Here is a 27296-nt window from a genome sequence, read left to right as displayed (position 1 = left end):
AGGAAGTCCCGCCCACAGCTGGGCAGCGGCAGCCAATCAGCGCCGCAGGAGCTCGGAAGCTCCGCCCCGTCGCCGAGGCCCCGCCCCTGCGTCCCGCGGGCGCCATTGCCGCGGCCTGCGCTGGGCTCTGCTCTGCGTCCGCTGCGTGTGCAGGTGCGAGAGGGCAGCGCTGGGCTGGGGAGCGGAGCCCCCCCGGGGCTGGGGTCGGGTTGGGGAGAGGACTGTGGGGTTGGGGTGCGGAGGGTGCGTGGGGTCTGGGTGGGTGCAGGTCTGTGCGGCAGCGGTGGGTGGGTGTGGGGCAGGCTCTGTGCGGCTGCTGCGTGGGTGAGGGCCGCGAGGGTTGGAATGGGCAGCGCTGGGGCCGTGAGAGGCTGCGTGCGGGTGTGGGGAGCTGCGTGGGGCCGTGGGCAGCCGTGGGGAGCTGTGTGGGTGTGCGGCGCTGGGAGCGGTGTGGGAGCTGTGTCCGTGGGGAGCTGCGTGGGGCCGTGGGCAGCCGTGGGCAGGCCGTGGGGAGCTGTGTGGGTGTGTGGCGCTGGGGGCGGTGTGGGAGCTGTGTCCGTGGGGTGCGGGTGGGGCCGGCAGAGGTGTGCAGGGTGGGTGTGTGCGGTGCCGTGGGAGGGCTGTGTGTGGCCGCGGGTGGGGCCGGTCAGAGCTGGGTGTGTGTGGGGCTCCTGGTGCCGTTCTGCTGCTCTCTGTCCGTGCTCGGGGAAGCTGCAGGCTCCCTGTGGCCGCTGCTGTGTGAGCAAGCGGAGCCCACGGGTGCCCTGCGTGGGCTGCCCTGGCGCTGTGTGCCTGGCCCTGGCCCCTCTGCTGCCTGCTGGGCTGGCGGCAGAGCTGAGGTGGGAGCGGCGCCGTGGGGGCTGGTGTGGGCAGGAGAGGTGGCGGTGAGCGTGGGGCTGGCTTGTGGCAGAGGCTGCCGTGGGGGCTTCGTGTCCGCGGCGAGCCCTGGGGGCTTGGAGGCTTGGTGGCGGCAGGGCCCGGGCGGCTGCGGTGCTGCAGGGCAGCGCTGGGCTGAGGGCCGGGCACGGGGGGGAGCCCGGGGCGGGCCGTGGGCTGGCTTTGGTGGGGGTGTCAGGCGTGGGTGCTGTGGCTGTGGCGAGCCTGAGCTTGGGAGCGCCTGGGGCCGGTGGCAGCTGCGGGGTGGTTTGGCTGTGCTGGGGGCGGTGGCATCAAAGCCCTCATGTGGAGTCTGCTGTGCCCACTCCTGCAACGAGGATGACTCTGCAGGTATTTTCAGAGCTTCTTAAGCATTTTGAAGCGTTCTGAAGTCTTAAGGAGTCTAACATAGAAGAGAGAATGGTTTGCATTTGGAAGGGACCTCCAATGGTCACCCAGTCCAAGCCCTGCAGTGAGCAGGGACACTCCACTGGCTCCTGGAGCCATAACCTTAATCATTCTCTGGCATGAGGGCTGGGGTTAGTATGAGCTGCTGTTGGCATAGTGCCCATCTGTGTGATGGGTACAGCAGAGGCTTTGCCCTCGAGTCCGTGATGCTTGCGTGGGGTAAATAATCCGCTGCAGACATGCACAGAGAACAGAAGCAGATGTGTGCAGTACTGTGGTGCCTAGGGGGTAGGGCAGCTTAACAAGGCGTGGTTTAAGGTAGTTCCTGTGTTGAATTTCCGACGACAGCCTTTTGAGTTGTAGACCTTGGAGAAAAGCCAAGCAAGAGCTGCTGTGCCCTATTGGATGCTGTTCCCAGGGGGTTGGCAGCTGCACCTAATCCGTGGCTGCACTGTGGGGTTGTAGTGGTTGTTAAAGAGAGCCAAAGGAAGTTAAACTCTCAGGTGAAATTGGAGAAAAAAACACAGAATTTTGTTTGGACAAAGGTACAGAGAGAGACATTACAAAGCAATTACCACATCCCTGGCAACCACCCTTGAACTTTCCCCCAACCCAAAGACTAAATCTAATACGCCCCAGTGCTCCAGTCCTCTCCCTCTCCCAATGCCTCTGCCACCCAAGAGGCCTGAACAGGCCTCTGGAGGCCCCAAAAGAGGCCTACTGCTTACATATTCTTCCTGATAAAATGGCTCCTGCCAGACACAGGCAGGAGGAGGAGGAAAGGAGAATGAGCTGACCTTGTGAGTTTATAAAGAGACAGCAGAATTATGGGATTGAATAACAATCTTCTAGTCCCCAGAAGACTTTTTAACCCTCTAGTCTCAACCTGGGACAGGGGTGGTTGGGTTAGAGTTGGCATCAGCTGCAGGGTGTGGGTGGTTGCTGAGCCTTGGGGGTTTCTTTGTGGCTTTGGTGTTGTTTATGGTTAATTTGGAGGCAATGTTTTGTCTCTTGCAGATCTGTGGTGGTGGATCCTGTTCTAGAGGCTTGGGGAAGCTGAGGTGTGCTGGGGCATGTTTGGGTGTGGCACTGGCTGGGTGATGTTTGGTGCTTTGTGGAGCATTGGAAGTTTGGGGCTCTGACAGTTGGTGCTGGGGGGATGCTTTGTGTCTGTCTGGATTTCAGGGGTGTGGGTCTGCTATATTTGTGGGGGGTTGGGATGCTCTGTGTGGAGGTTGTTGCTAACTGCTATGTTAGGATTAGTGCAAGGATTACCTTCAGGGGTGATTGGGGCAGCTCAGTGGGGGTGCTGAGACAGTTGTGTTGAGACCAGGTGAGGGTGTGAGTTGTGTTGGAGAGTTCTAGGGCTGGGGCAGTGCCTTCAGTGGTGCCAGGATTGCTGCAGAGGTATGGGGATGGTTATTGTTGGGGATGTTTTGGGACAATAAGGGGTGTAAGGAGTCAGCTGCTGTGCTGGTGCCTGGGGCAAGCAGTGGTAGGGTTAATGGGAGGAGTGTTGGGATGCAGTTGAATCCTGTTTGCACCAGTGAGGGTGCCACGATGAAGGGACAGGGCCACGACTTGATGCAAACTAAAATTCTGCTTTATTAGAAAAATAGGCAGGGATATATTCTCTGAGAAGGGCTCTCGTGTTAGTCACTGATTGGTTAGGGTTACAGTAAGAGGGTATACACACAGTAGTAACTACTATATGATTGGCTAACATGCTCTGTTCAAGCGTAAGGTGCTGTTTCTTCTTTCTTTGTTATTTTCCTGCTCTTTGGTATGTGTTGCTATGTGACTATCTGAGCAGTCCTCACTGCAAGATCCTGTTTATCTTTCTCTTCTGAGGTCTAACTGACCTACACATTCTGTGCCCAAGGTTTATGCTCTATTTGTTTCATCTTGAGCAACTGTTCCTTGCTAACAAACTGTTCCCCTATTCATACATGAGGGCTGCTCTCTGAAGGAGTAATGGGAAGGGGGCAACTCTGGAGTTGCTGATGTCAGTGGTGGTCAGTTCTGGTGCAGGACTTCCTCTTTGGAGGTGAAGGCTTCTCAGGTGATGCACATCAGTGTGGTCAGGGTATAGCTGAGCTGATTGAGCCAAGTGAAGCTGTGGTGTTTCACAGGGGCAAGCTCCTGGGCAGACAGAGCAGCAGCCTGGTTTGCCAGCTGGGCAAGAAAGTGTTGTGGGGAAAATGTGAAGTTTCTGCCTTCAGATATAACTCCCAAGTGAGCTTTTGCTGCTATGTAGTGAAGGTTGTGCCCTGTGAATTGGGGGAATGGGTAGGGGAATGCAGCTTGAGTAGGAAATGGAGCTGCTATTGAAAGTACATAGTGGAAGTGAGCAACTACATAGTGTGTGTCATGGAAGCAATACCTAGGGAGAAATTTGCTGAACCAGTTCCTGTTAGGCCTCCTACAGTGAGCAAGAAGACAAAGCATAAGGCTCATAGGGGCCTCATTCGCTGGTTCTGCTGTGAAGCGTAGCTGGTGAGCTGCAAACCTTGATTGCTGTGGGAATAGCCATGGTGATGGTAGCAGGTGTAAAGTGTGTCCAGGTGTCTACATCCATTCCTGCTGCTCATACCTGCTGAGCCAGGAGCCAGGACCCCACTGGCCAGTATGGCTCAGGCTATTCCTGCAGAGCCTAATGGCTCTTTCCTAGCAGTACAGGATGTTGCTGTGTGGAGGTGATGCTGCAGCCTGGTAGAATGAGAATGGAAACTTCTAGGTGACCAAAGAGCCAAAAGAGCTGCTAGGACAGGATTGGGTCACCTCCTCTGGCCAGTCACAGAATGTGGTGTTCAGAGTTTGGTCTGTAAGTGGTATGGCAGTGCCTTGGCAAGGGCTGGGAGCCAGAGTAGAAGTCAGGTGTCAGCGACAAGGTCAGGTCATAGAGTAAGGAGTCTGGCATCATGCGGTGGCTACAGGCTTATGTTGGTAGCTGCTGTGAGAAAGTTACTTGTTCCTAGAGCGGATGATGCACCTGCTGGAAGTGGTGAAAAACTGCCTGCAGGTACTGAGGCTGCTGCTGAGCCAGGGTACCTGCAAGAAGGTGGTACAAAGAAACAGAGACAAGTCAGGAGCTAAGACTGCTCAGGAGGTACTGTTCAATGACTGCCGTCCAGTGCAGGACACAGCACAGGGCACACAGGAGGTTTCTCGTCCCCAACGTAAGCTTTACAGAGTTCATACACAGCTACTGCAGACTCCTGCTGGTTCCTGTTCTTTTGCATTTAGCTCCTCTTAGTTATACCTGGTAGTGGCTTTTGGGAGTGGGCTGGGAGGAGCTGCCCCTTAGTTGCATTTTTCTTCTCCACCCCTGGTCTTTTTTCCCCTGTTCTTTTCACATCTGCAGGAACATCTGCTCTGTTCCTGGCCTCTTCTGTTATCTGTACATTGTCTTAGGGAAGCATTGCACAGGTTTACCTTCATCTAAACGTGACAGTGGTGTGTGACAGCTTTCTTCCTGTGCAGTAAACAGGCCTTAAACTCCTAACTCATCCTGTCCCTGAAGCTCTCTGCTTTCCATGCATTCATCTAGTTCCTGTTGTTCTGACCTCCATGCATTGGTTGGATAAATGTACAGTTATTCCTGACAGATTAATCCAAAAGAGATTAATACAAAAAGTCTCCTTCAAGGGCAGTAGATAGTTTTTGCTGTACCAGCTCTTGCTTTTATGGTGCAGGAGGGCAGAGGTAGGAGGAAAGATGAGGATAGGAGTCAAAAGCTGATTGTTTACAGAGGGGAATGCTATGCCTGGGGTGCCAGTTATGAGTGGTACAAGGCAGTGCCGAAGTCCTCCAGTCATAATAGGTATAAAGAAGATTGTCAGGAATGCCTGTGCAGTGATGATTACCTCATAGATTTGGTTGTCTCCTAGTAGGGTGCCTGCTTGGCCTAGCTCTGCGCAGATGAGTAGGCTGAGAGCTGTGCCAGCTCATGCCCAGAACATAAGGTGTAGAGTGCTGATGTCTTTGTGCGTGGCAGAGAATAATCATTGCTGGGTGAAGGCCATAGGTAGGATCTCTGAGTGTTAAGGCCTTAGGCTGTAGTCTTTTACACAGAGCTTTAATTCCTCTTCTGATCAGTCCTGTAGTGAACCTCCTGTTGAGTTGCAGGCTGAGGGCTGTCCATTGAGAGTGTCCCAGAGCTTAGGTTAGATGGAAGCCTGTTAGGTTTGGGCATCCAGATGTGGAGTAGAGTTTTGTGGGATTGAAGCCTGCCTGTCTAGATTGAGTTGAGTTTAGATTCAGGCCCTGGCTTAATGAAGATGTCTGGGTTGCGTTCAGGTGATGCAGAGTTGTGTCCTGTGTGTCCTAAAAGAATCTGAGAGGGTTTAACTCTTGTTTAAGGCTTTGAAGGCCTTTGCCTTAGGGCTGTCCTAAGCTTCTAGATAGTGGTCAGCATTATAGGGGAGAGCAGCAGGAGGAGGGTTGGTAGGGAGGCTGGGATGATGATTGCAGTGTGTGCTGTTTGATGGTATGCCACTGTCTGATGTGGATAGTGGAATTTGGTGGAAACTTGACTGTTGAATTGGAGGTGAGGCAGAAGTAGAAGAGGAAGGTCAGTGGGAATAGGAGAGGAATGCTGTGGTTGTTCCTTGTTTGCTAAGTTCATGAATGCTGAGCCATTATGTAAGAACCTGTTGAGCGGTGGGAATGTGGCTGGGGGTAACAGGGTTAGTGTGAGCGTTGTGTTGGGTGTGAGGGGTTTTATTCACGAGGTTATTGTTGACAGGTTTATGGGATTGGTTGTATTCAGGGTGAGGGTTATGGTGGTAGTTACTAGGGCGTAGAAGCAGAAGGTTAACAGTGAGTTTAGGGCTGTAAATGCCAATAATGCTTGTGGAGCCTAGGTGAGAAATAGAGGAGGAGGCTGAGATCTTTCAGCTGTGTGTTGGTTGAGGCCTGTTGAGCCTCCTAAAGCTGCCAATGCAGTAGCTGTTGTAGGTAGTAGTGTGGGGTTGAGGGAGTTGGATGTGAGAAGCAGAATGGTGCTTGGTGGGAATTTATTCTGATTGACAGGAGAAGAGCTGCAGTTAGTGGTTGTTGTGGAGGCAGGGAATTATGGTGAGCCCTGGAGAGCTTTTGGGGCCAGGCTTTATGGCAATTGCTGCTGTCAGCAGGAGGCAGGATGTTGGATTAGTTAGTCAAGTAATATCTCCCTGTCCTGTGGCCCTGGCATTCATTGTGCTTGAGTAGAGGATTGTGGCAGAGGCAGCTGCCTGCACTAGGCAGTCTTTCCTTGTGGCCTGGCTGGTGGGCAGTGGATTTGGATCTGCTGGGGCTGAGGGCAAGGGTGTTCATTTCTAGCCTAGCTCAGGCTGTTGCTCAGCGGCTGCTTGAGATTGCAGTGGTTGCTCGCAGGAGGAGGCTTAGAGATGTGATTAGATTTGCACAGGGATTCATTAGTAGAAGAAGGGCTGAACTATCATTTTTGGAGTGTTGGGCCTGATAGCTTTGTTAGCTGACCCAGCTAGGAAACGAGATATAGGAGGTATGGAGACTTTGCCCTCTTATGTGTAGGTTTGGTTGCTGCTTTGCTAAGGCCCTGCTTTGCTGTGTAGGAATTGAGAGGGTTGCTGTGGCTCTGTGTTGGCTTTATCAGAGTGAGGCTTTGGGTTCAGGCACATTGCCTTAAATAAGGAGATAGTCTGCCTAGGAGCTGGGTTGCTGTCAAGGTCCAGAGAACAGAGATTAACAATACCTGTCCAGAGGAGCAAGATCTGTTCTTACGGGTTTCTGCATTGTGAAATTAAGGTGCAAATGAGACCATACATCACCACAAAACTATTTATTAAAGGATAAAGTTGGACAAAACAGAGGGGGAGAGAGAGAGAGATAAAGAGAACGATGGAGAAGAAGAGAAGCAGGAGGGAAGGGAAAGAGATGGGATCATATTACCCTCAGTTGCAGATGCGGGGGAGAGAGAGATGGGTGCATCGCCCAGGGATGATCTTCTGTGGAGTTCATCAGGGGTTCTTTTGGTGATGGTGCAGCTCTGGTAGTCTGGTGGAGGTCCACTTGGTGGTCTCATGGAGGTCCACTATGGGAGAATTCTCCTGCAGCAGGACATGAGCTGGTAAACATGAGAGCTCGTGCTGGTTAGTGTCCTTGAGCCACTGCTAGCTCAGGAAGCTAAGCTGTGGACGGTGAGCAACCAACGCACACCTGCAGGGGGCTGAGCCTGCTGGCTCCCTGGGGTGGACACAGCTACAGGGGGCTGAGCCTGCCAGCCCCCCTGGGGTGGACACCGCAGGTTGTTTTGACACAGGGCAACCTGTCTGCACCTTACACATAACTCTGAGCCAATCTGTACTGCATCCCTGAGCTTTTGGCCAAGCACCTAGTCTGAGTCCTGGAGGTTAACAAAGGTAATCCTTATCTTTGTTGATGAACAATAGAGAGGATTTAGACTCTCACAGTTGCTTGTGTGTCCCAGGCATGATACCAGTGATGGAGGTGGGAAACCTTTTCCTAGGAAGTAAGTTGGTCGTAGCCAAATCATGGAGATGAGACAGGATTGATGAGAGCCCTGAGGAGAGGAAAGGGCCTTGTGTAGCTAAGGTGACTGGAAATGGTTCTGATGAGAGGTTTGGAGTGCTTGGATTAAAGACTAAGATGGCAGTGAGTGTGTCCATTGATACAATGTTAGCATGTTCAGCTAGGAGCAGTAAGCACTGTGGCTCTGCAACCTGCTCCATGTTAGAGATAGACACTGAGCTCTGATTGCTCTTCTGTAAGGTCGAGCACAGTGCAGTTTGTTTTGGCAGTGTGGAGATGCAGCGTGTGCTGGCGAGGGGTCAGGCAGGGAAGAGAAGGTGAAGAGGTTCCTGTGTTTAATGTGTAGTTCCCACTTAGTATAATTGTGGGTAGAAAGATGCTGGCAGGAGGTACCTTGTAGGAGATGGTTTGTGGCACTGCTTGGAGTGTGCCACTTAAATCCTCTTTTGAGCTGGAGGCTCAGTGTGATCCCAGGATGGAGAACACTACTAGGCTGAGTGTGGTGAGGAGAAATAGAAGGCCCAGGCTGAGAGTAGTGAGTGAGAAGGGAAGGAACAGGTGGGTCAGATAGTGCTAGGAGCAGTGCTGGTGCAGGTGTTGTGAGGGATAATAGGGGGCTGAGGTAGATGGTGGGATGGGTTCATTAATGCACAGCTTTGCTGCATCTGCTAGGGGCTGTGAAAGCTCCAAAGGGCTTTGGGGCCTGCTTAGAGCTCAGGATTTTTCATTCATGTCACATTAGGAAAGCTGCTGCAAGTGAGATAGTGACAGTGTGGGAAAAGGATATGGGTAGGTAGTTAGAGCTGGAGTGTGAGTCATAGGTAAGTGATGGCAGCCAGGGAGAGGACTTGAACCTCTGGGTAAAAGGCTTAAGCCTTTTGCATTTGCTAGGCTGTGCCATGCCAGCTCTCCTTTTCTTGGATGATGTTTATGGGTCTCTGTAGTAGTTGGGTCTCTCACTTAGGGAGATGGCCTGCTTATATGGGTAGGCCTTATTTTTACCAGTCTTCTTGTACCAGGGAAAATCCATCTTAGAAACAGACCTGGATTGCTCTGAATTCAGGTCATACAGGACTGTAAATGGCTGAGCAAAGGAGCCTTTCATAGTGTCTGCACCACAGTGATGTCCTGGTGCAACACTGAGGTCCTAAACCTCCTTGTCTGTATGGGCTGGTGTAGGGCACAGTGCAGCTGTCCCTGGGGGCAGCTTGGTCTGTTCATCTGTTCTGCTGGGCCTGGTAGCTATTAGCACGTTGAGAGGCTGCTCTTGGTTAAGAGCTGTGGTCCTGTCTGAGGAGGATTTCTTTTTCTGCAAGGCCAAAATATACAGGTCAGTAGGTGGAGGGGTGAGGTAAGTCTGGTAGGTTCCTGTAGCAGAGGAGATTCTCAGGTCCTTCAGGTACATGGCTCACTCTTCCCCCACTCAGCCCCTCACATTGTCTTGGTAGCTGTTGCAGAGGGGAAATTAATTGATGTGAGATGCTGTTTTCCAAAATTAATATTGTTTATTAATTTTCATATTCAGAACTCTGCCACCCCGACCACTAATTTTAATAATATTTTGGTTATTACATGATCATGGTGTCATGGAGGACCTGTAGGCCCCAAAATAGGCTTATTTATGCCTTGCTCTGCCTGGACATGTTTTTCTGCCCAAACCAGAGGTAAACACATTAAATGGACAAAAGGGGCACAATAGGCCCGCTGCCCCAAAGTCTGGTCTGCACAGGACCCCTGATTGTAAACATGTTGTGTAAGCCCCCACATGCCCAGCTCTTGCCCTCCTGGTGTAAGTCCGTGTGATTCCCATATGTGGGGAAAGTCCAGGCAAGTGGCTTTTGCCTATTATGGTATTGTTTGGTTAACTGCCAACCTGATTGATCATTCTAGTGGCCAAGGGGTCATTAATCTTAGCCCACATTTAATAAATAGGGGTACACAGGTAAACAACGTGCTCTGACTCTCCTGTGCTCAGACTCTCCTGATCGCTCGGACTCCCCTGCCTGTGTACTTACTTGCAGAGATCACTTAAGCCTGCCTATATATATGTAGAGCCTATAGTCTCCCAAGCAGCTGTTCACACCTTGCATGCCACTGCCTTATCATTGCCTGGTAAGCGCCACTGCTGCCAAGTTACCAGGAAGTAGTCTCTGACTTGTCTGCATGTGATTGGCCTGTCTGGCCAGCGTTACATCGTGCTGAGACAGCACGGCATCCTACCTCTGCATCTGTGGTCTTGCTGCCTAAGAATCCCTGGACAGAGCATCCAGAAGAAATCAGCAGCATAAGCTCAGAGACTATTTCCCCTGAAGCTGGGAGGATTCCAGCCTCAGAGTCCCTGGGCAAAGACTTCCCTGAAGTTTGGACACTAGTAATAGGCTGTGACGTAGTCCTGGAGGGTGATTGATAATTAATAAGAATTGTGAGTAAATGCTTTAATGCCTCTGTAGTATCTGTTGCCTCTGCCATAGAGCAGAAAGAGTCTTCAGCCCGCTCTGCCAGGCAAATAGCATATAGACCCCAAGCAGCATTAAGCCGCAAGGAAAAATCCTCTCTCTGTTTATAGTTGGAATGTTTGCTAGTTATTAATAAGTTATAGTGTGGTATTAATCCTAGAATGTTTTCATAACTGTGTAGAATCCTTTTAATATTAATATACAGTGGTTGGGAGTGGCAGAGTTCAGAATATTGAGTTTAATAAATATATATTTTTATAGAATATTATCTTGCACCAATTAATTTCTCTCCTCCACCAAAATCAGCATAGGTGGCAGAATACCCCTCCGCCACACATGGAAACATTCTATGGGTAATATCCAGATCTAGTAATAACCAGCAAAATACATAAGCATTTCATAAAACTGGAAGAGAAGATTCCTGTGGTCAAATGCTGCTTGCGGTCAATACACTGCTTGCAATACACCGCTTGCCCAGTAGCTCGGCTCAAGCTCTTTATGCTCTATGGCAGAAGGCAGTAGAGAATTACAAAGAGGCATTTAAGCATTTACTCACAAATTATTATTACTACCCTTGCGGGGGCTGGCCACAGTCCAGAGAGTGCCCAAACACTTTCAGAGGACTCCATCTTGTTGGATGTTGAGACTTGAATCTTCCCAGCTTCTGGGAAAGGACGCAGACAATCTCTGACCTTGTTCTCCTGGCTTCTGCTGGATGATCTGTGTATATGTCCAGGAATTATAAGCAGGATCTTCAGGTGCAGAAGGCAGGATGTTGTGCAGTCTCAGCATGATGTCACACTGGCCACACAGGCCGACCGTGTGCAGACAGCTAGGGTCTGCCGCTGGTAACTGGCATCAGTGGAGTTTACCAGGCAAGCAATAAGGCAGTGTGCAATAGCAGCACAGCTGGGCACAGAAGGGAGAGCACGACAAAGAGCAGGAAAGCAAAAGCACATTGTTTACCTGCATATCTCCTTTTATCAATGTGGGCCAAGATTAATTGCCCTTTAGACACAAGAATAGCCAATCAGGATGGCAGTTAGCCAAACCATACCATATTAAGCAAAGCCATAGGCTCACTTTTCCCTAATTTGGGAAAAGCATGGGCTTTGCACTAGGAGGCACAAGCCTACACCACAGGACCCTGGGCAGGCCAGACTCAGTGGCTCCAGGTTCTTTTGTTTCCCTTTTCCCACACTGTCCTCTCTGGTGGAGCAGAAAAATGTGCCTAGGCAAGGCAGGACATGTATAAGCCTATTTTGAGCCCATGGGGCCTGCCACAACAGTAGCCCAGCAGATGTCAAGGAGGAAAATGTGACTTGGGCAGGGATGAGCTGTAGGTCTAGCACTGGAGTAGATGATGTGTTCTCGTGGCAGTGAAGACATCATTGGTGGAGGGGTTGGGGCTGCTGCTGCACACCCAGGTCCTGCACCAGGGGACTGCATGATTACAAGTCCATGAGGATGGGCTTGTGTGAGATCGCTGCCACTTAAGAGAAAGCATCCTCAAGGCTCAAGAACAGGAAAGCAAAGAAAAGCTCAGAATTAATTTCCTTATACACTTAGCTGAACTGAAGGGACTCTCCAGGAAGGCTGGAGTAGGACTTTGCTTAAGGGTATCTAAGCAACAGGACAAGAGGGAAAGGTTTTAAGCTGAGGGAGAGTAGGTTTAGACTGGATCTTGGGAAGAAGCTCTTCAGCATGAGGGTAGTGAGACTATGGGATAGGCTGCCCATGGAGGTTGTGGATGCCTCCTGCCTGGGGGTGTTCAGAGCCAGGCTGGCTGAGGCCTTGAGCAGTTGAGTCTAGTTGAGAGGCATCCCCACCCATAGCAGGGAGGTTGGAGTAGATGATCTCTAAGGTCCCTTCCAGCTTGAGCCATGCTGTGGTTCTGTCTGTCTCTGATGTGTGCTGCCCATCAGCTTCTAAGTTCCACGAGGTCTCTTCTTGTGTTTTTCTTCCTGCTCTTGCCCAGAAAGATCAGTGTCACTGATTACCTGTAAGAGGCTTTTCAGACCTCACTTAGCCTCTTAGACAAGTCTCACTTTATGGGGCAATTGGTTGTGCTGCGTTCACATGAATAGGATCCCACAGCCATTCAACGTGACCTCACCAGGCAGGCATCACCTTCACTACTTGGTGTGCTGCCAGCTGTGGTTTTGGTAAACAGCCAGGCCTTGGCTTTGCCCAGTTCCTTTTACATATTTAAATCTTCCTCCTGGGTGCTCCTGAGTCAGTCTGTGTGCTAGCTTGAAGCAGGGTAGAATGTTTTGGTGAGATGAACTAAATTACAGGCTGTGAAAGGAAAACAATGGTGATGTCTGCTTCCCTCAGAAGTCTTGCTGAGGAGTTTGGGAAGAAGAAATGAAAACATTAGATAACACTCTCACCATTTTGTCTCACTCTTGCTTGGGCTGCTGACTGAGCAACATCTTACTCCCTAACCTCACCTTCCATTTGGCCTAACCCACTTTGCTTCTTAACCTCTTGGCTGAACCTCTATTCTTCTTTAGGACTGGGGTAAGGTTGAGAGGGGCAGGGGGAAGGTGAAGGGATGGTTGAGAGCCCCTCCTGGGGACTCAGGTTTCTGGGAGGGGAGTTGTGCTTCTGTATTACTTTTACCTTGTATATTTCTGTCTATAACTGTATGTACTATTAATATCTGCTTGTATATTGAGCTAGCTGTAAATAAATAGCTTCATTCATATTCCCAGAGCTGGCCGAGCCTAGTCTGGGTAATTTCTAAAGTGTGGGGGGGCAGAGAACACACAAACCATCACAGTCTCACAGGGTGGTTTGATAACAGGGCTTGCTAGAATAAGGGTGTCTGTTATTAGTCCATTAATAGTGTGGTGACAGAAGTTTGCACCAAGAGGGAGTGACTCCAGTTACTGACTCCAGCATTGGCTCTCCTGCTCTTATTTGCTGCCATGTTAGTGGGGAGAGAGCCATCCTGGACTTGTGTTGTGGGATCAGAGCTTTGACACGCTCTTTGCTGACGGCTGTTGAAGGCTAACAATTTGGTGTTAGTTAGGGGTGGTTATCTGGTGGGAGAGGTTGTGTTCTTTTTTCAAGGAGCTGTGCCCCCGTGCAGTGACTCCTGGTAAATTCTGTGGTGGTTGGGATCAGTATCTGTGTGGGAAGCAGTCAGGGAAGAACTCAGGTTCATTTGGCAGGCAGGCAGCTCTCCCCCAGCTCTGTTGGCTTTTCACCTCTCCTAACAAGTCCTCCCACTCTTGTTCCACAGAGACAGGTTGGCTCAAGACAGCTGCTTGTGGGTAGCTTCTTTGGGTTTCAGGGTGCTAAGCTTGAGTCCATTTTGCTTGGTTGTTCTTGCTGGATGATGATGCAGAATGTCCAAGGGCTGATCTCTGTTGCTCAGTGCTTAGGTTTTGTTATGAAATTATGAAATTATTAATAAGGCAGATATGATAATCAAATTATTTATTATTATTTATTAATATAAAATATTGTCATAGCTTATTAACAGGATCATTGTGCTTGGTTGTGCAAGATATTTACAGGAGATGTGCAGTGCTTAGGGCAGTATTGAACAACCATAAACAGTTTAAGCAAAACTGGAAAATGTAAACCAAGGATTTAAACTGGGAGGACTCTCCCATGGCACAATATGCTGCTTGCCCTCTAGGGGGAGACTCTAGAGGAACCTTACTGCCAACTGGCAGCAACCACAAGGTCACAGGATCACAGGATATTGGGGGCTGGGAGGGACCCAAGGAGATCGAGTCCACCCCCCCTGCCAGAGCAGGACAATCCTATCTAACACAGATCACAGAGGAACACATGCAGGCAGGTCTTGAAAGTCTCCAGAGAAGGAGACTCCACAGCCTCTCTGGGGAGCCTGTTCCAGTGCTCTGTGACCCTTACAGTAATGAAGTTCCCCTTGTGTTGAGGTGAAATCTCTTTTGCTGCAGGTTACACCCATTGCTACTTGTCCTATTGCAAGGAGCAGTGAGCAGAGCCTGTCCCCCCATTCCTAGCCAGCCCTCAGGTACTTATAAACATTTATCAAATCCCCTCTAAGTCTTCTTTTCTCCAGCCTCAGGTCCCTCAGCCTCTCCTTGTAACCATGCCCTCCAGTTCCCCACTCATCCTTGTAGCCCTCTGCTGGACCCTCTCCAGCAGATCCCTGTCCCTCTTAAACTGGGGGCCCAAAACTGAACACAGTATTCAAGATGAGGTCTCAGCAGGACAGAGTAGAGGGGGAGGAGAACCTCCCTTGATCTGCTGGGCACACTCCTAATACACCTCAGGATCCCATTGACTTTCTTGGCCACAAGGGCACATTACTGTGCCATGGTTAACTTGTTAGCCACCTGGACCCCCAGGTCCCTCTCCACAGGACTGCTCTCCAGCAGATCACCTCCCAGCCTGTACTGGTGCAGTTTGTTATTCCTCCCCAGATGTAGGACTCTGCACTTGTCCTTGTTGAACTTCATCTGGTTCCTCTGTGCCCAGCTCTGTCTGTCCAGATCTCTCTGGATGGCTGCACAGCCTTCAGCTGTCTCAGCTGAGCCTCCCAGCTTGGTGTCATCAGCAAACTTGCTGAGCAGACATTCTGTGCCCTCATCAATGTCATTGATGAAGATGTTGAACAGGCCTGGCCCCAGCATTGATCCCCAGGGGACACCACTAGTCACAGCTCTCCAGCTGGAACAGGCACCACTGATCACCACCCTGTGGTCTCTGGCTTGCAACCAGTTCCTAGCCCACCTCACTGTCTGCTCTCCCATCCCACACTTCCTCAGCTTACTCACTAAAATGCCATGGGAGATGGTGCCAAAGGCCTTGCTAAGGTCAAGGTAGACTACAGCCACTGCTCTCCCTGAATCTACCCATTCAGTTATGGCACCATAAAATGCTCTCAGGTTAGTTAAGCATGACTGCCTCTTGGTAAATCCATGCTGACTGCTCCTGATAACCTTCTTCTCTTCCAAGTGCCTTGAGATGCCCTCCAGCAGGAGCCGCTCCATTATTTTTCCAGGGATGGAGGTGAGGCTGACTGGTCTGTAGTTTCCTGGAGCCTCTTTCTTGCCCTTTTTGAAGACTGGAGTGCCATTGGCTCTGCTCCAGCCCTCAGGCACCTCTCCTGTCTGACATTATTTGGCCAAGATGGTGGAGAGTGGTAGAGCAATAATATCAGCCAGCTGTCACAGCACCCTTGGGTGCATCTCATCAGGGCCCATGGACTTCTTGATGTTTAATTTGTGTAACTGACCCCTAACCCAGTCTGCACTGAGCTGTGGGGAGCACTCCCTCCTCCAGGCTTCCTCTCCTTCATCCAGGGTTTGTAGTCCATAGGGGAGTTCAGCCTTAGGAGTAAAGACTGAAGCAAAGGCGGCATTCAGCAACTCTGCCTTCTCTGCATCCTCAGTTATCAAGGCTGCCTTCTTGTTCAGCAGTGCCCCCACACCTTCCCTGTTCTTCCTTTTTCTACTGATGGATTTGAAGCAGCCTTTCTTGTTCTGTTTTACTTTCCTTGCCAGCTTCAGTTCCAAGAGGGCTTTGACCTTCCTTGTTGCTTTCCTACAAGCCCTGACTACTTCTGTATAGTCCTCCCAAGTGACCAATCCCTTCTTCCATGAATTGGAAGATTCCTCTTCCCTGAGAGTTCCTTCAGGAACTCCTTATTAAACCGTGCAGGTCTCCTAGCACATCTACCTGATTTTTTTACTCAGGGGCACACATCTGGCTTGGGCTTGGAGGAAGTGGTCTTTAAAAATTAGCCAACTTTCTTGGGCTCCTTTCCCCTCCAGAGCCTTAGACCATGGGATTTCTGCGAGAATGTTCCTGAAGAGCACAAAGTTAGCTTTGCAGAAGTTCAAGGTTGCAATTCTACTTGTTGCTCTGATTCTGCCCTTTAGAATACTAAACTCCACCATGTCATGATCACTGTCCCCCAGGCTGTTCCCGACCTTAATGTCCTCAACAAGTCCCTCTTTATTAGTTAATACTAATAGCAGTGCACCTCTCCTTGTTGGTTCCTCCACTACCTGCATCAAGAAGTTATTGTTGATACACTGCAAGTGCCTTTTGGACTGTGCCTGCCCATGAGTACCAAGGAGTTAGCTGTAGAGGCTACCTCCAGCTGTCTGCAGAAGGCCTCATCAACATCTTCCTCTTGGTCTGGTGATCTATAGTAGACCCCTACAACAATTTCATCTCCTTTTCCACATCCCCTAATTCATACCCACAAGCTTGCAACCTGTTCTGCCCCTGCCTTGGACAGAACTCAGCACATTTCAGTAGCTCTCGCACATGGAGGGCAACTCCCCCACCTCATCTTGCTGGTCTGTCCGCCCTGAACAATACTGTGCTAGTTTGAAGCTATCAAGAATGTTTTGGTGAGAAGAACTAGATTACAGGCTGTGGAAGGAAAACAGTGGTGATGTCTGCTTCCCTCATAGGCCTGTTGAGAGATGTAAGAACAAGAATCCAAACACTGATGACGCACTTCTGCTGGGGAACTGGCTGAGCTGCATTTCTCTTTAGCCTCTCTGCCACTTCTCTGATTAATCCACTTTGCTTCTTAACCCCCTGGCTGAACCTCCATTCTTCCTTGGGTCTGGGGTAAGGTTTAGAGGAGGGAAGAGAGAAAGTGGAAGGGTGGTTGGGAGCCCCTGTTCCAGACTCAGGTTTCTGGGAGGGGAGTTGTGTTTCTGTATTACCTTTTACCTTGTATATTTCTGTATGTAACTGTATATACTGTAAATATCTGCTTGTATATTGTGCTCAGCTGTAAATAATAAGCGTCATTCAATTTCCAGAGCCAGCTGAGTCTGGTCTGGGTGATTTTCCAAAGAGGGGGGCGGTGTCACCCAAACCATCACAAGTATAAAGCCATCCATGAGAACATTCCATTTGTGGGAGCTGTTGCACTGTGTTTCAGTGATGGCAATAATATCATAGTCATTCAGCCTGACACAGATCCCCAGCTCCTGCTTATTCCTCATGCTCTGTGCATTGGTGTATAAGCATTTCAGGGGGGGACTTAGTCCATGAGCTTCCACTCTTGCTGCCTCACCATTCCCAGCCCCTTCCATGGCCCCCAACCTAGCAGTAAGCTCTGCATGTGCTGATTGCTCATTCCTTGATCCACGTGGCCCATGTCCACAAGATATAAAGAGTTCTTGTGTGTCCCCAGTGTGCTGCACAGTAACAGGCTGAATGCTCCTGATAGTCTCCCTCCCTGATATTCCATACCTTGCCTCTTCTCCACCACACAACTCACTGTTACCTACCTCCCCTGAGTCACCAGTGGAGCTGCCAGTGGAGCTGGCACATGGCCCCACAATTGTCTCAGGCTTGTTTATAGTAAGCCTGGCTTCCAGCCTCTCTCCCTTCCAACTTAGTTCAAAGCATGATTAATGATCCCAGCCAACCCCTGCAATATAAACCTCCTTCCACTTGGAGAGAGGTGCACCCCATCTGCTGTCAGCAGACCTGGTGTCATGTGGGGGCACCCATGGTCAAAGAAGCCAAAATCCTGTTGGAGGCACCAGTCTCGAAGCCAAGCATTGAGCATGTGGGTCCTCCTCCATCTCTCTGGGTTAGTCTCTTCAACAGGAAGGATGAAGAAAATATTACCTGGGCTCCCACTCCCTTGACCACTTGACCCAAGGCCCTGAACTCTTTATAGCCTTTAATTGTTTTCTTCCAAGGTCATTGTAACCTGTCTGGAAGGTTAGCAATGGGTAGTAATCCGTGGGCCATACCAGGGAGGAAAGCCTTCTTGTTATATCCTTGACCTGGGCCCCTGGTAGGTAGCAGACCTCCTTTTGGAGTGGGTTAGGTCTGCATATTGGGCCTTCTGAACCCTTCAAAAGCGAGTTACCTATGACAATAACTTCTTTTTTTTTAAATGCAAGATGTTTGTATGGAGGGCTTAAGCTGCTTTAATTTGGGGAATTCCTCCATGCCATATGGTTTACCCTCTTCGCTTGCCAGTTGTACCTGCAGGACATCAAACTTGTTCTGCAAAGGCACCTGGGGAGCACTGTTAATAACTGAAGCAACACTCCCTGCACGGTGGGTGGGAATTTGTTGCCACAGCCCCTCACTGATTTGGTAGGGGGAGTTCAGGGGGTAGGAGATGGGCAAGGCAGGAATTTCTTTACTGCCTTGACCATGGACTTGCCTCCCTTCCCTCTTTTCCTTTGAGTTACTGGCTTCAGTCTGACAGGGGGAGGATACAGGAGGTAGTTGACCCTCAGTGTCTGATACTGGGTAATCCTGTCTCTCCACTGGGGCTGCCAGAGCCTGGTACCACCTGTCTATCTCATCTTCTGCTTCTCTGATGTTTCTAAACCTATGAACTTCATTCTTCAAACTTTCAACTTCATCCTCCAACTGCGCTGCTCTTCTAAGTACGAAATCTACCTGTTCACAGCATATACAATTCCCTGGTACAGAGGAGAGACTGAGGCATTCACTGCAGCCTGTGGTCTGCATCTTAGCCACTTTTATTTCAACCTCTGTCTGTGTTCCCATTTCCATCTTAGCTGGCACCAGGAGCCTACCCCTTCTTCTGTTGGGTGGAGACCATTATGTTTACCTACTATGGTGATGTGGTTATAGTCCAGCAGGTTAGGGTTTGAGTTGTGTTTGTTCATTTGTTTCCCGCCACCCCAGGTGCTACTCCCCTCGCTGCAGTGAGCAGGCTGTTGGCTCTCCCTCTGCTGATCTCGCATTGGAATGAGGGGCTCACGCCTTTGGACTATTTAAATTCTGTGTGGTCCCCTGGCAGCACCCCCTAGCTACATCGCTTTTTGAGCAGGTGTGCTGAGGACAGCTCTCGACGGTCCTGCCCTTTCCCTGGGGTTATTCCTCCCACAGAAAGCCCAAACCAACCAAATTGAAAGCACACCTCAGCCATAACTGAGGCTCTCCCTCCGCTGATCTCACATTGGAATGTCCAAGGTAGAGCTAAGCAGAGAACCTTTTACAGAGAGGCTTTATAGGAAATGTTTACTCACAGGTTTAGTATATCTGGAATCTTTCCAGGGCTGTGCTTACAGTCCCAAGAATGCAGTTTAAACACAAAGCAAAGTAGTGCTGGGCCAATTCCTGGCTCCCACTGGAGTTTCTCCTGGTTCCCAGGGCGTTGTCAGCTCTCTAGGCTGCGCTGAGGCTCTGGGTGTGGAGCGGGCGCTGGAAGGAGCTTATGGCTCACTGGGGTAAAGCTGCCTACTTGCAGCAGCATAGCTCCCCAGAGGCACCAGGCTTACCTGGGCTTGCCCCTTTTTTTGCGTGGTCTGGTCAGCTGTTTTCCTGCCAGCAGAGTTCCTGACAAGGTGTCCAGACTAGCGTGGTTCCAGCCAGCATTTGGTAATGACTTCTTTGCCTATAGAGGTGTGCTTGGGCACTTGTGCTTCTCCTGGGTAAACTGAGGCATGGTAGAGTTTGGGGTATGTGAGGCACAAAATAATAAGGCAAGGCCCAAAGCATCAAGACACTGTGTTTGCAGCTTTGGCTTGCCTGTATCATTTGGCCTTAGGCAACAGAGGGAAACAAAAGCCATCAGCCAATGGAATGGCAGTGACCCAAATTTGGCGGGAGGCAGGAAACTGGCCCAAGGTGAGCATCCACCAGGTGCCTGCTCCTTGCTTGCCACAAGATGTAAACACAAGCAGAACATGTCTGGGTGTCTGGGCAAGGCCTTGTTATTCAGACTCTGTGGCTCCAGCTCTTTTTTTCCCTTTCCTGTGTTCCCTGGACTTCCGAAGCAGGAGGGGCATTATGGTCTGACATGCCAGTATGTATTGGGTTTGCTTGGGCCTCTTTGGTACATATTTTATGCCGCAATGAAGGGACGGGGCAACGACTTGATGCAAGCCAAAAATCCACTTTATTAGAAAAATAGGCAGGTATATATTGTATCAGAAGGGCTAGCATGTTACTCACTGATTGGATAGAACTACAGTAAAAGTTACATGATTGGCTGATACTCTGCTCAGGCCGAAGATGCTATTTCTACTTTCTTCTCTGCTCCTTGATATAAGTTGCTATGCAACTATCTGAGCAGTCCTGACCGCAGGATCTTACTTATCTTACTCTTCTGAGGTCTGTCTGACCCACACATTACATGCCCAAGGTCTATACTGTGTTTTGTTTCGTCTTGGGCAGCTGTTCCCTGCTAACAGGCCTTTCCCCTATTCCTACAATTTTAGGACTGCTTTTGGGACTTCTTTAGGGCCCTTTGGCCCTTCCGCCACTGGTTTCCATAGTTATTTCATCTTTCCCTTGGGTACAGGTCTCTGCAGCACCTGCTGAGCTTTTCTAGTGCCTTTACTGAGTCTGCAGCATGTTTCAGTTAGGGCCTTTTAAGAGTTTTGAAGAGATGTTGATGGGTTTTAGGGCTGTTCCAAACCATTTGAAGCGTTTCTGAAGAGTGTCCAATGTAGAAATAAGCCTAGAAACTGACTGAAATCTCTTTTATGAATGAATGAGTTTTGAGAGTTTTCAGGCATTTTAATTGTGTGTGCAGGAAATGTGTCAGCATTACAGGAGATAAGAGGAGCGAACTGTCCTGCACCTCTCCCTGTGTCAGCTGGGAGATTGCCAAGAGACTATGGGCACTGTGCCCTCATAGCAAACCTCATTTTCTCTTGGGGCTGTAGAATGGCAGCTTCAGGAGAACTCCAAAGAGAAGTCTGACAGAAATGGACAGGGAGGGAAGGAAAAAAAAATCTTTCAAATGAGTGCTTTTAGGCTGCGGATGTGTGAATGGTGCTGGAGGTGTCAGGTTTGGCTGGGAGATAGAGACTCCTTGTACAGGGTTGACCCTCCAGGGGGAGTGACCTTGAATCTGACCCTAGGTGGTCTTGGCCCCTCCCCAGGGGTGGGTCTGAACACTAACAAGTGATGGCTAGCCCACTCCCTCTTCCTGTCTAAAAATCCATAAAAGCAGGGGGGACTTCAGGTTCTTTCTCTCTCTCTGCACTCCCTGCCTCCCTGCTTACCAGCATCACCATCCTGTTCCTGGTTCTCTTTATTTTACCATGTGGCCATCACCCACGAGGCAGACAAATCTGTTGATGTTTCCTCTCTCTACATCTAATTCCTTTCTTCTGTGAAAGAAGAGAGAAGAGGGAAGGACAGTCTATAAATTGTTATTGGTTCTATCAAATGCATATTTGAGTCTCTGGGAATTTAAATTAGAACTGAGACACTTCTCCAGCATTGGAGTGAGGACTAAACAGGTTTTGCAAGACACTTCTGACCAAGTCCATTCCCCCTTTCCTGCATCTGGGAGCAGTAACATTCTTCAGGGCTTCTCTGATCGATCTTCCCTTGAGGAGTGGCCAGCACAGAGATAACCCTGGGCAGGGCCCTGCTGGCAGGAGTTGCCTGCAGGGCAGAGCTGAGCACAGAGTGGGTAGGGAGGGGTGTGTGAGCAGGGCCAGGGAGGAGAGCTGGGGCCAGAGCAATGGCTCCTGGCAAATGCAGCTGCAGTCAGCAGAGCCCTGGGCAGGCAGTGGGAGGAGCCTCCAGCCAAGGCCTGGGAGAGGCTGGCTGAAGGCAGCTCTCCTGTGGTGCTACTCTGCAGCTGTCTGCTGGGGGTTGTGTGCTGGGCAAGGAGCTGAATCTGCACTTCTTCAGCCCTCCCATCTTCAGTAGCCCTGCCTGGCTGCTGGGCCTGTGCTGCTGGGCTTGAGATCTGCCCCTCCAGCGAGGCCCAGCTCTGCTGCATGGTCCTGGGCAGTGCTGAGCCATCCTTTGAAGGTCAATCTTCTCCTCTGAGGCCTTTGCTTCTCTGTGGCAGGGGCTATGTCCTGTCTCCATCAGCCCTGTCACTCTGTGCCAGGGAAGAGCAGAGTTTGCAGAGCTGCCGCTTGGAAGAGCCCAGCAGGTAAAGAACCCAGCCTGGGACAACAGCAGGATCCCAGACTGTGGTTGATCCATGTGGCAACTCTCACCCTCTTCCAGCTCCATCACATTTCACTGCCGTTGGAGCTCTGAGGGCTATCAGCTGCTGTGGGAGTCTTGGGGCCCTCCAGGTGGGTCAGGGTTGGTTGTGTGGAAGGAGGTTGTGTTTGGAGGTGCAATGTGCAGTGTGGGTGGGAGTGGGTTAGAAATTGTTTGGTTTTCCTGGGTCAGCATTGCTGCCTCTTTTCTGAACCAGGAGAGGTCAGAGGGCAGGGCCTGGAGCAGGAAGCTACCTGCCAACAGCTCAGGGCTTGCAAATGGGAGATGAGACCACTCCCTAAGGACCAGGGTGTCTCAGCCACCCCAGCACTGGCACCTGGGATCTCAGCACAGGGATTAGAGATCTGCCTCCACATCATGGCAAGAAGTGGAGGTTTGAGGGCCACTCTCCATTCTTTGCCTCAGCTAAGTGTTAATTACTGGGAGGTGGCAGGTGTTAAGAAACTGTATTGTCCCACGTAGGATACCAGGGTTTGAGATGCTAGGGTCAGGTGCTTCCATCTCCTCTAGGTAACTGCAATGACCTCTTCTGCCACCAGCATGGCCTCACAGAAGGACCCAGACAAGAGCTGGAAGGAGAAGAAGCACCCAGAGAGCAAGATGGAGCAGGCAAAGTACAGCCTCGAGAAAGAGGTCAAGACAGAGGATAACAGTGAGGAAAATTATGACTATGCTGAGTATGAAGAGGATGATGAGGGTGAAGATGACCAAGATGAGGAAATGGAGGAGGAGTATGAGGAGGAAGAGGGATTCATGGTATCCCCTTCTGTGTCACTCAAGCAGCTGATTCAGTGCCCTGAGTATGGGCAGAGCTTTACACAGCACTCCAGCCTCATTGCCCACCACCAAACCCACAGTGGTGAGAAGCCCTTCAGCTGTGCTGATTGTGGCAAGAGCTTCACACTGCGCTCCAGCCAGATTGACCACCACCGAACCCACACTAGGGAGAAGCCCTTCAGCTGTGCTGATTGTGGCAAGAGTTTCACCCTGCGCTCGAGCCTCATTGACCACCGCCGAATCCACACTAGGGAGAAGCCCTTTGGTTGTGCTGACTGTGGCAAGAGTTTCACCCTGCGCTCGAGCCTCATTGCCCATCGCCGAATCCACACTGGTGAGAAACCCTTCAGCTGTGCTGACTGTGGCAAGAGTTTCACCCTGCGCTCAAGCCTCATTGACCACCGCCGGATCCACACTGGTGAGAAGCCCTTCAGCTGTGCTGACTGTGGCAAGAGTTTCACCCTGCGCTCAAGCCTCATTGACCACCGCCGAATCCACACTGGTGAGAAGCCCTTCAGCTGTGCTTATTGTGGCAAGAGTTTCACAGTACGCTCTAGCCTCATTAACCACCACCGGATCCACACTGGTGAGAAACCCTTCAGCTGTGCTGACTGTGGCGAGAGCTTCACCCAGCGCTCATACCTCATTAACCACCACCGCATCCACACTAGGGAGAAGCCCTTCAGCTATGCTGACTGCGACAAGAGTTTGACTCAGAAGTCTGCCCTCAGCCAGCACTGCAGTGTCCACACCACTGAGAAGTCCTTCAGCTGCTGGGACTGCGGCAAGACCTTCAAACACAGCTCATATCTCACCATCCATTGCCGCACACACACTGGAGAGAATCTGCTCCCCTGTGCAGAGTGCAGCAAGAGCCTCACCACGAGCTACAGATATATCCAGCACCAACTCATGCACAGCGGTGAGAAGCCCTTCACCTGCTCTGACTGCGGCAAGAGCTTCACCCACAGCTCTGCTCTCACCCAGCACCGTCGTATCCACAGTGGTGAGAAGCCCTTCACCTGTTCTGACTGTGGCAAGAGCTTCACCCACAGCTCTACCTTCACCCAGCACCGTCGTGTTCACACTGGTGAGAAGCCCTTCACCTGCTCTGACTGTGGCAAGAGTTTCACCCACAGCAGCAGTCTCACTTCCCACCGTCGCACCCACACTGGTGAGAAGCCCTTCACCTGCTCTGACTGTGGCAAGAGCTTCACCCACAGCTCTACCCTGACCCAGCACCGTCGTAGCCACAGTGGTGAGAAGCCCTTCACCTGCTCTGACTGCGGCAAGAGCTTCACCCACAGCAGCAGTCTCACTTCCCACCGCCGTACCCACAGTTGTGACCAGCCCACACTGCAGGGCAAGCACAAATAGACCCACCCCAGGTCTGTTATGAAAATTGTGCCCCCACCCTGAGAAGGCCTTTCCAGCATATTGAACCAAAATTGCCTCTTTTTTACCTGCATTTCTCAGAGGCTGGGGCCTCCAGCAGGAACAAACACCTCCTGCCCTGCTGAGCACCAATTAGTGCTGCTGAGAATAATTGTGGTGATGAGTCAGCACAGCCAGAGCTGTCTTTAGAGCTGGGCTGAACTGTGCAGGGATTTGTCTGGTTCTTCCCCTACTCTTTGTGTCTCCCTGGGGTTAAAACCCCCCCTGTCCCTTGCCCAGTTTTGTCAATAAAACCCCAAAGTGACCTAAATCCTCTTTTTGCTTTTATTATAGCTATTGCTGGCCACAGTGCCCAAATGTTGTGGGCATTTGTTCCCAAGGATTGGGGCTGGAGCCCTGTGCCCAGATTGGGGAGGTCAAAGTGAGGTTCTCAGAAGAGTCTTGAGAGTCTCTTGCTGAGAATAATCTCAGGGGCATCTCAGAGACTTTTTCAGGGGTGCCAGGGAATGTTAGGTATTTGGCGGGGGGTGGGGGGTGGAGGGTTCTAGGCTTGACTTTAGGGAGCTTTGTAGAGTGTAGAGGACATCTCAGGGAGGTCTTTGGAAACACCTGGAAGGCTTCTATCAGATTCCCAGTAAAGGGCTCTGCTGCTTTCCAGCAGGCCTGAGGCTTCCAAAGGCCTTCTCCCTAGCGCAGCAGTATTCCTGCTGGATTCCTGTTGATCTTTGACTTCCCTGAGGCTTTCCGCCCACCCCAGAAGTGGGAAGAGATTTCTTTGAGTGGTCAGGAGCTTTTAGGAGTGCAGAGAGTTAAACCATCCCAAGAGAGGCTGCTGTGCCTCAGCACAGTTCCAACAGTGCTCCCTGCAGGACCTCTCCTCTGACACTTGGCTCTAGGGTTGGCTCTACAGCTCAGCAGTGTGCCTGGCAGAACTGTGAGCTGCTGCTACACAAGCTGGAGCTCACTGAGCTGCTGCACAAACCCACAGGGTCTGTGCTCAAGATGCTGCACTGGAAGCTGAAAATGTGCAGATGTCATGGGATGGGTCAGAGATCTTCAGACAGAGAGACTCCACCCCTCAAATAAGTGGCACAGGCACAGTTTGGAGCTCTGGGGCAAGGAACTGGCAACCAGCTAAGGAAGTGTGACCACCAATGAGACTGGGGAACTGAAACTGTGAGAGCAACTTGGATATGTGGAGCTACCTCACTGCAGGAAGTCTTTTAGGAGTGGTGAGACATTGCTGCATACTTGCTTTAGCATTCCCTGCTGTTCCTCTGTTGCAGGCCACGCTGCCTGCTGTCACTGCTTGCTGCGGGCCACGGTAAACAAGCCCATAGACCAATATGGTGTTGGGACAGCCACGAGGGTCTTCAGACAATTCAATGTGAATGATGCAGAAGCCAATTTTATTACTTACAACCCGAAATATATATACACTCAGCCAGTGGAGCACAGGCCTACACATTAGCATAATTAGTCAGGGACAACCCACCACATCTGCATACATCCACACCTTGTTATTCTCGTTAGCAAGGTCCATTATCTACCCCTTCTGAGATAGGGTGGCCAGCTGCATGTGAGAGCCAAGGTTTGTTATTGCAAGGATGGGCCTGTTGTCAATTCTCTTCACTCCGTTCCCACAGCTCCCCTGCACCTGCACCCCACAACTCTTCTGCATTCTGCATTCCCACATCTCCCCTTTCTGTTTCTTCTTAAAAATGGAGGTAGTGTTTCTCATCCAGGCTGTAGAGCCCTTTGCAAAAGAAATGAAAAAATACAGCACCTCTAAAACACTGCTAACAAAGGCAGCTGCTCCTTATCTCATCCAATGCGTAGGTTCTTCTGCACTCTAATAACAGAGGGTCCAGCTGGCAACTCTACTTGTGCCATTGCCTACTCCTTAAATAGCACTTCTGGAAGCTTGTGAAGCAGGAACCTAAATCATTAAGCGTGATTAAAAGCTTCACCACATCTCAGTATACATTCCAATATACAGCCATCTGAGCAAAAGTCTTTGCTCACCACCAAGAAAACAGACTGACCATACAGGCTGCCATCCACCAAACCAAAAATCCAGGCACATTTGCTCTCTTTCTCCCCTTTTTTTTTTTTGGTTTTGTTTGTGTTTTGTGAGCGCCATGGTGTGCAAGCAGCATATCTGAGCATATAACTTGCATAAGTGTGATGGTACAATGGCAGTGACCTGTCACAGGCCAATCCCACAGAAAGCCAGTGCCTAAGCTGGCATGGAACTGGATCCAAAAATCTTTGCCATAGTAACCTTGCCAAAATCATTACCATGTTACCTGTCTGTGGTGTTTTGTTGTGTTCTTTTTCCACGTGATTCTTGCCCTTAAAAGAGAAATCCTAAGAAAAAATTATCCTACAATATACTGTTGTGGAGGCAGGAATTAATGTGTGGCCGAGTTGGGAATTTTTATACAAAAATAGTTATTTTATTTTCCCAAAAACCCACCCCCAAAACTATACATACGAAGATTAATTTAGTTTAATTAGCAGATTCAGTTGCTTGAGAATTATCTACAGGGATACTATCAATAATCTGACTATTTTGGAAGTCAGAAGTTGGAAAAGGCTTTAGCTATTAAATTATAGTGGTTTTCTTACTAATAAAGCAGAGCTGAGCCAAAATAACTCCCGGTCAGGCTGACTTCATCACAGCCTGTCCCTCTCGTTCTCCTGCAGAAGCTGCCGAAGAGTCGTTAAGAGGTATTCAGCTCTTACAAAAGGTGTCAATGGGTGAAGCAATCCTTTTGGAGCAGAGCACCAGGCGAGGGCGGGGGTGGGGGAGAGAAGTCTCAGGCAGGCACGAAGGTTCAGGCAGTAACGAACTCCAAGAGGGATGAACAAGGCGGGAACCCCCAAATGGGGGAAGCCTCCAATACTTATACCCTC

General features: G+C 50.4%; 1 protein-coding gene and 1 pseudogene across 5 annotated transcripts; one reads left to right on the top strand and one right to left on the bottom strand.

Annotated features, from left to right (window-relative positions):
- LOC135174131 (gastrula zinc finger protein XlCGF26.1-like) lies at positions 1-24687 on the top strand. 5 transcript variants are annotated; one of them, XM_064141368.1, is made up of 2 exons: positions 1-153; positions 22745-24687. In XM_064141368.1, exon 2 carries the CDS (start codon positions 22746-22748, stop codon positions 24357-24359), a length of 1614 nt encoding a protein of 537 aa, XP_063997438.1. In that variant the 5' UTR covers positions 1-153; position 22745; the 3' UTR covers positions 24360-24687. The 5 variants fall into 5 exon arrangements, with proteins under 5 accessions (XP_063997438.1, XP_063997437.1, XP_063997439.1 ...); XM_064141367.1 differs by having other exon boundaries at positions 22716-24687; XM_064141369.1 differs by lacking the exon at positions 1-153 and adding an exon at positions 1139-1227.
- Positions 6011-9202, bottom strand: LOC135174162 (NADH-ubiquinone oxidoreductase chain 2-like; annotated as a pseudogene).
- Positions 24688-27296: the final 2609 nt, after the last annotated feature.

This window comes from Pogoniulus pusillus, unplaced genomic scaffold (genome assembly GCF_015220805.1).
Source record: "Pogoniulus pusillus isolate bPogPus1 unplaced genomic scaffold, bPogPus1.pri scaffold_47_arrow_ctg1, whole genome shotgun sequence".
Taxonomy (NCBI): Eukaryota; Metazoa; Chordata; class Aves; order Piciformes; family Lybiidae; genus Pogoniulus; species Pogoniulus pusillus.
The sequence above is the reverse complement of the archived record's forward strand: the minus strand, read 5'-3'. Positions and strand labels throughout refer to the sequence as shown.

Coding starts and splice junctions, on each gene's coding strand:
- LOC135174131 (XM_064141366.1), top strand. CDS start 2,266: ATGGTTAATTTGGAGGCAATGTTTTGTCTCTTGCAGATCTGTGGTGGT. Junction 2,346..22,744: donor AGAGGCTTGGGGAAGCTGAG/GTGTGCTGGGGC, acceptor TTCTGCCACCAG/CATGGCCTCACAGAAGGACC.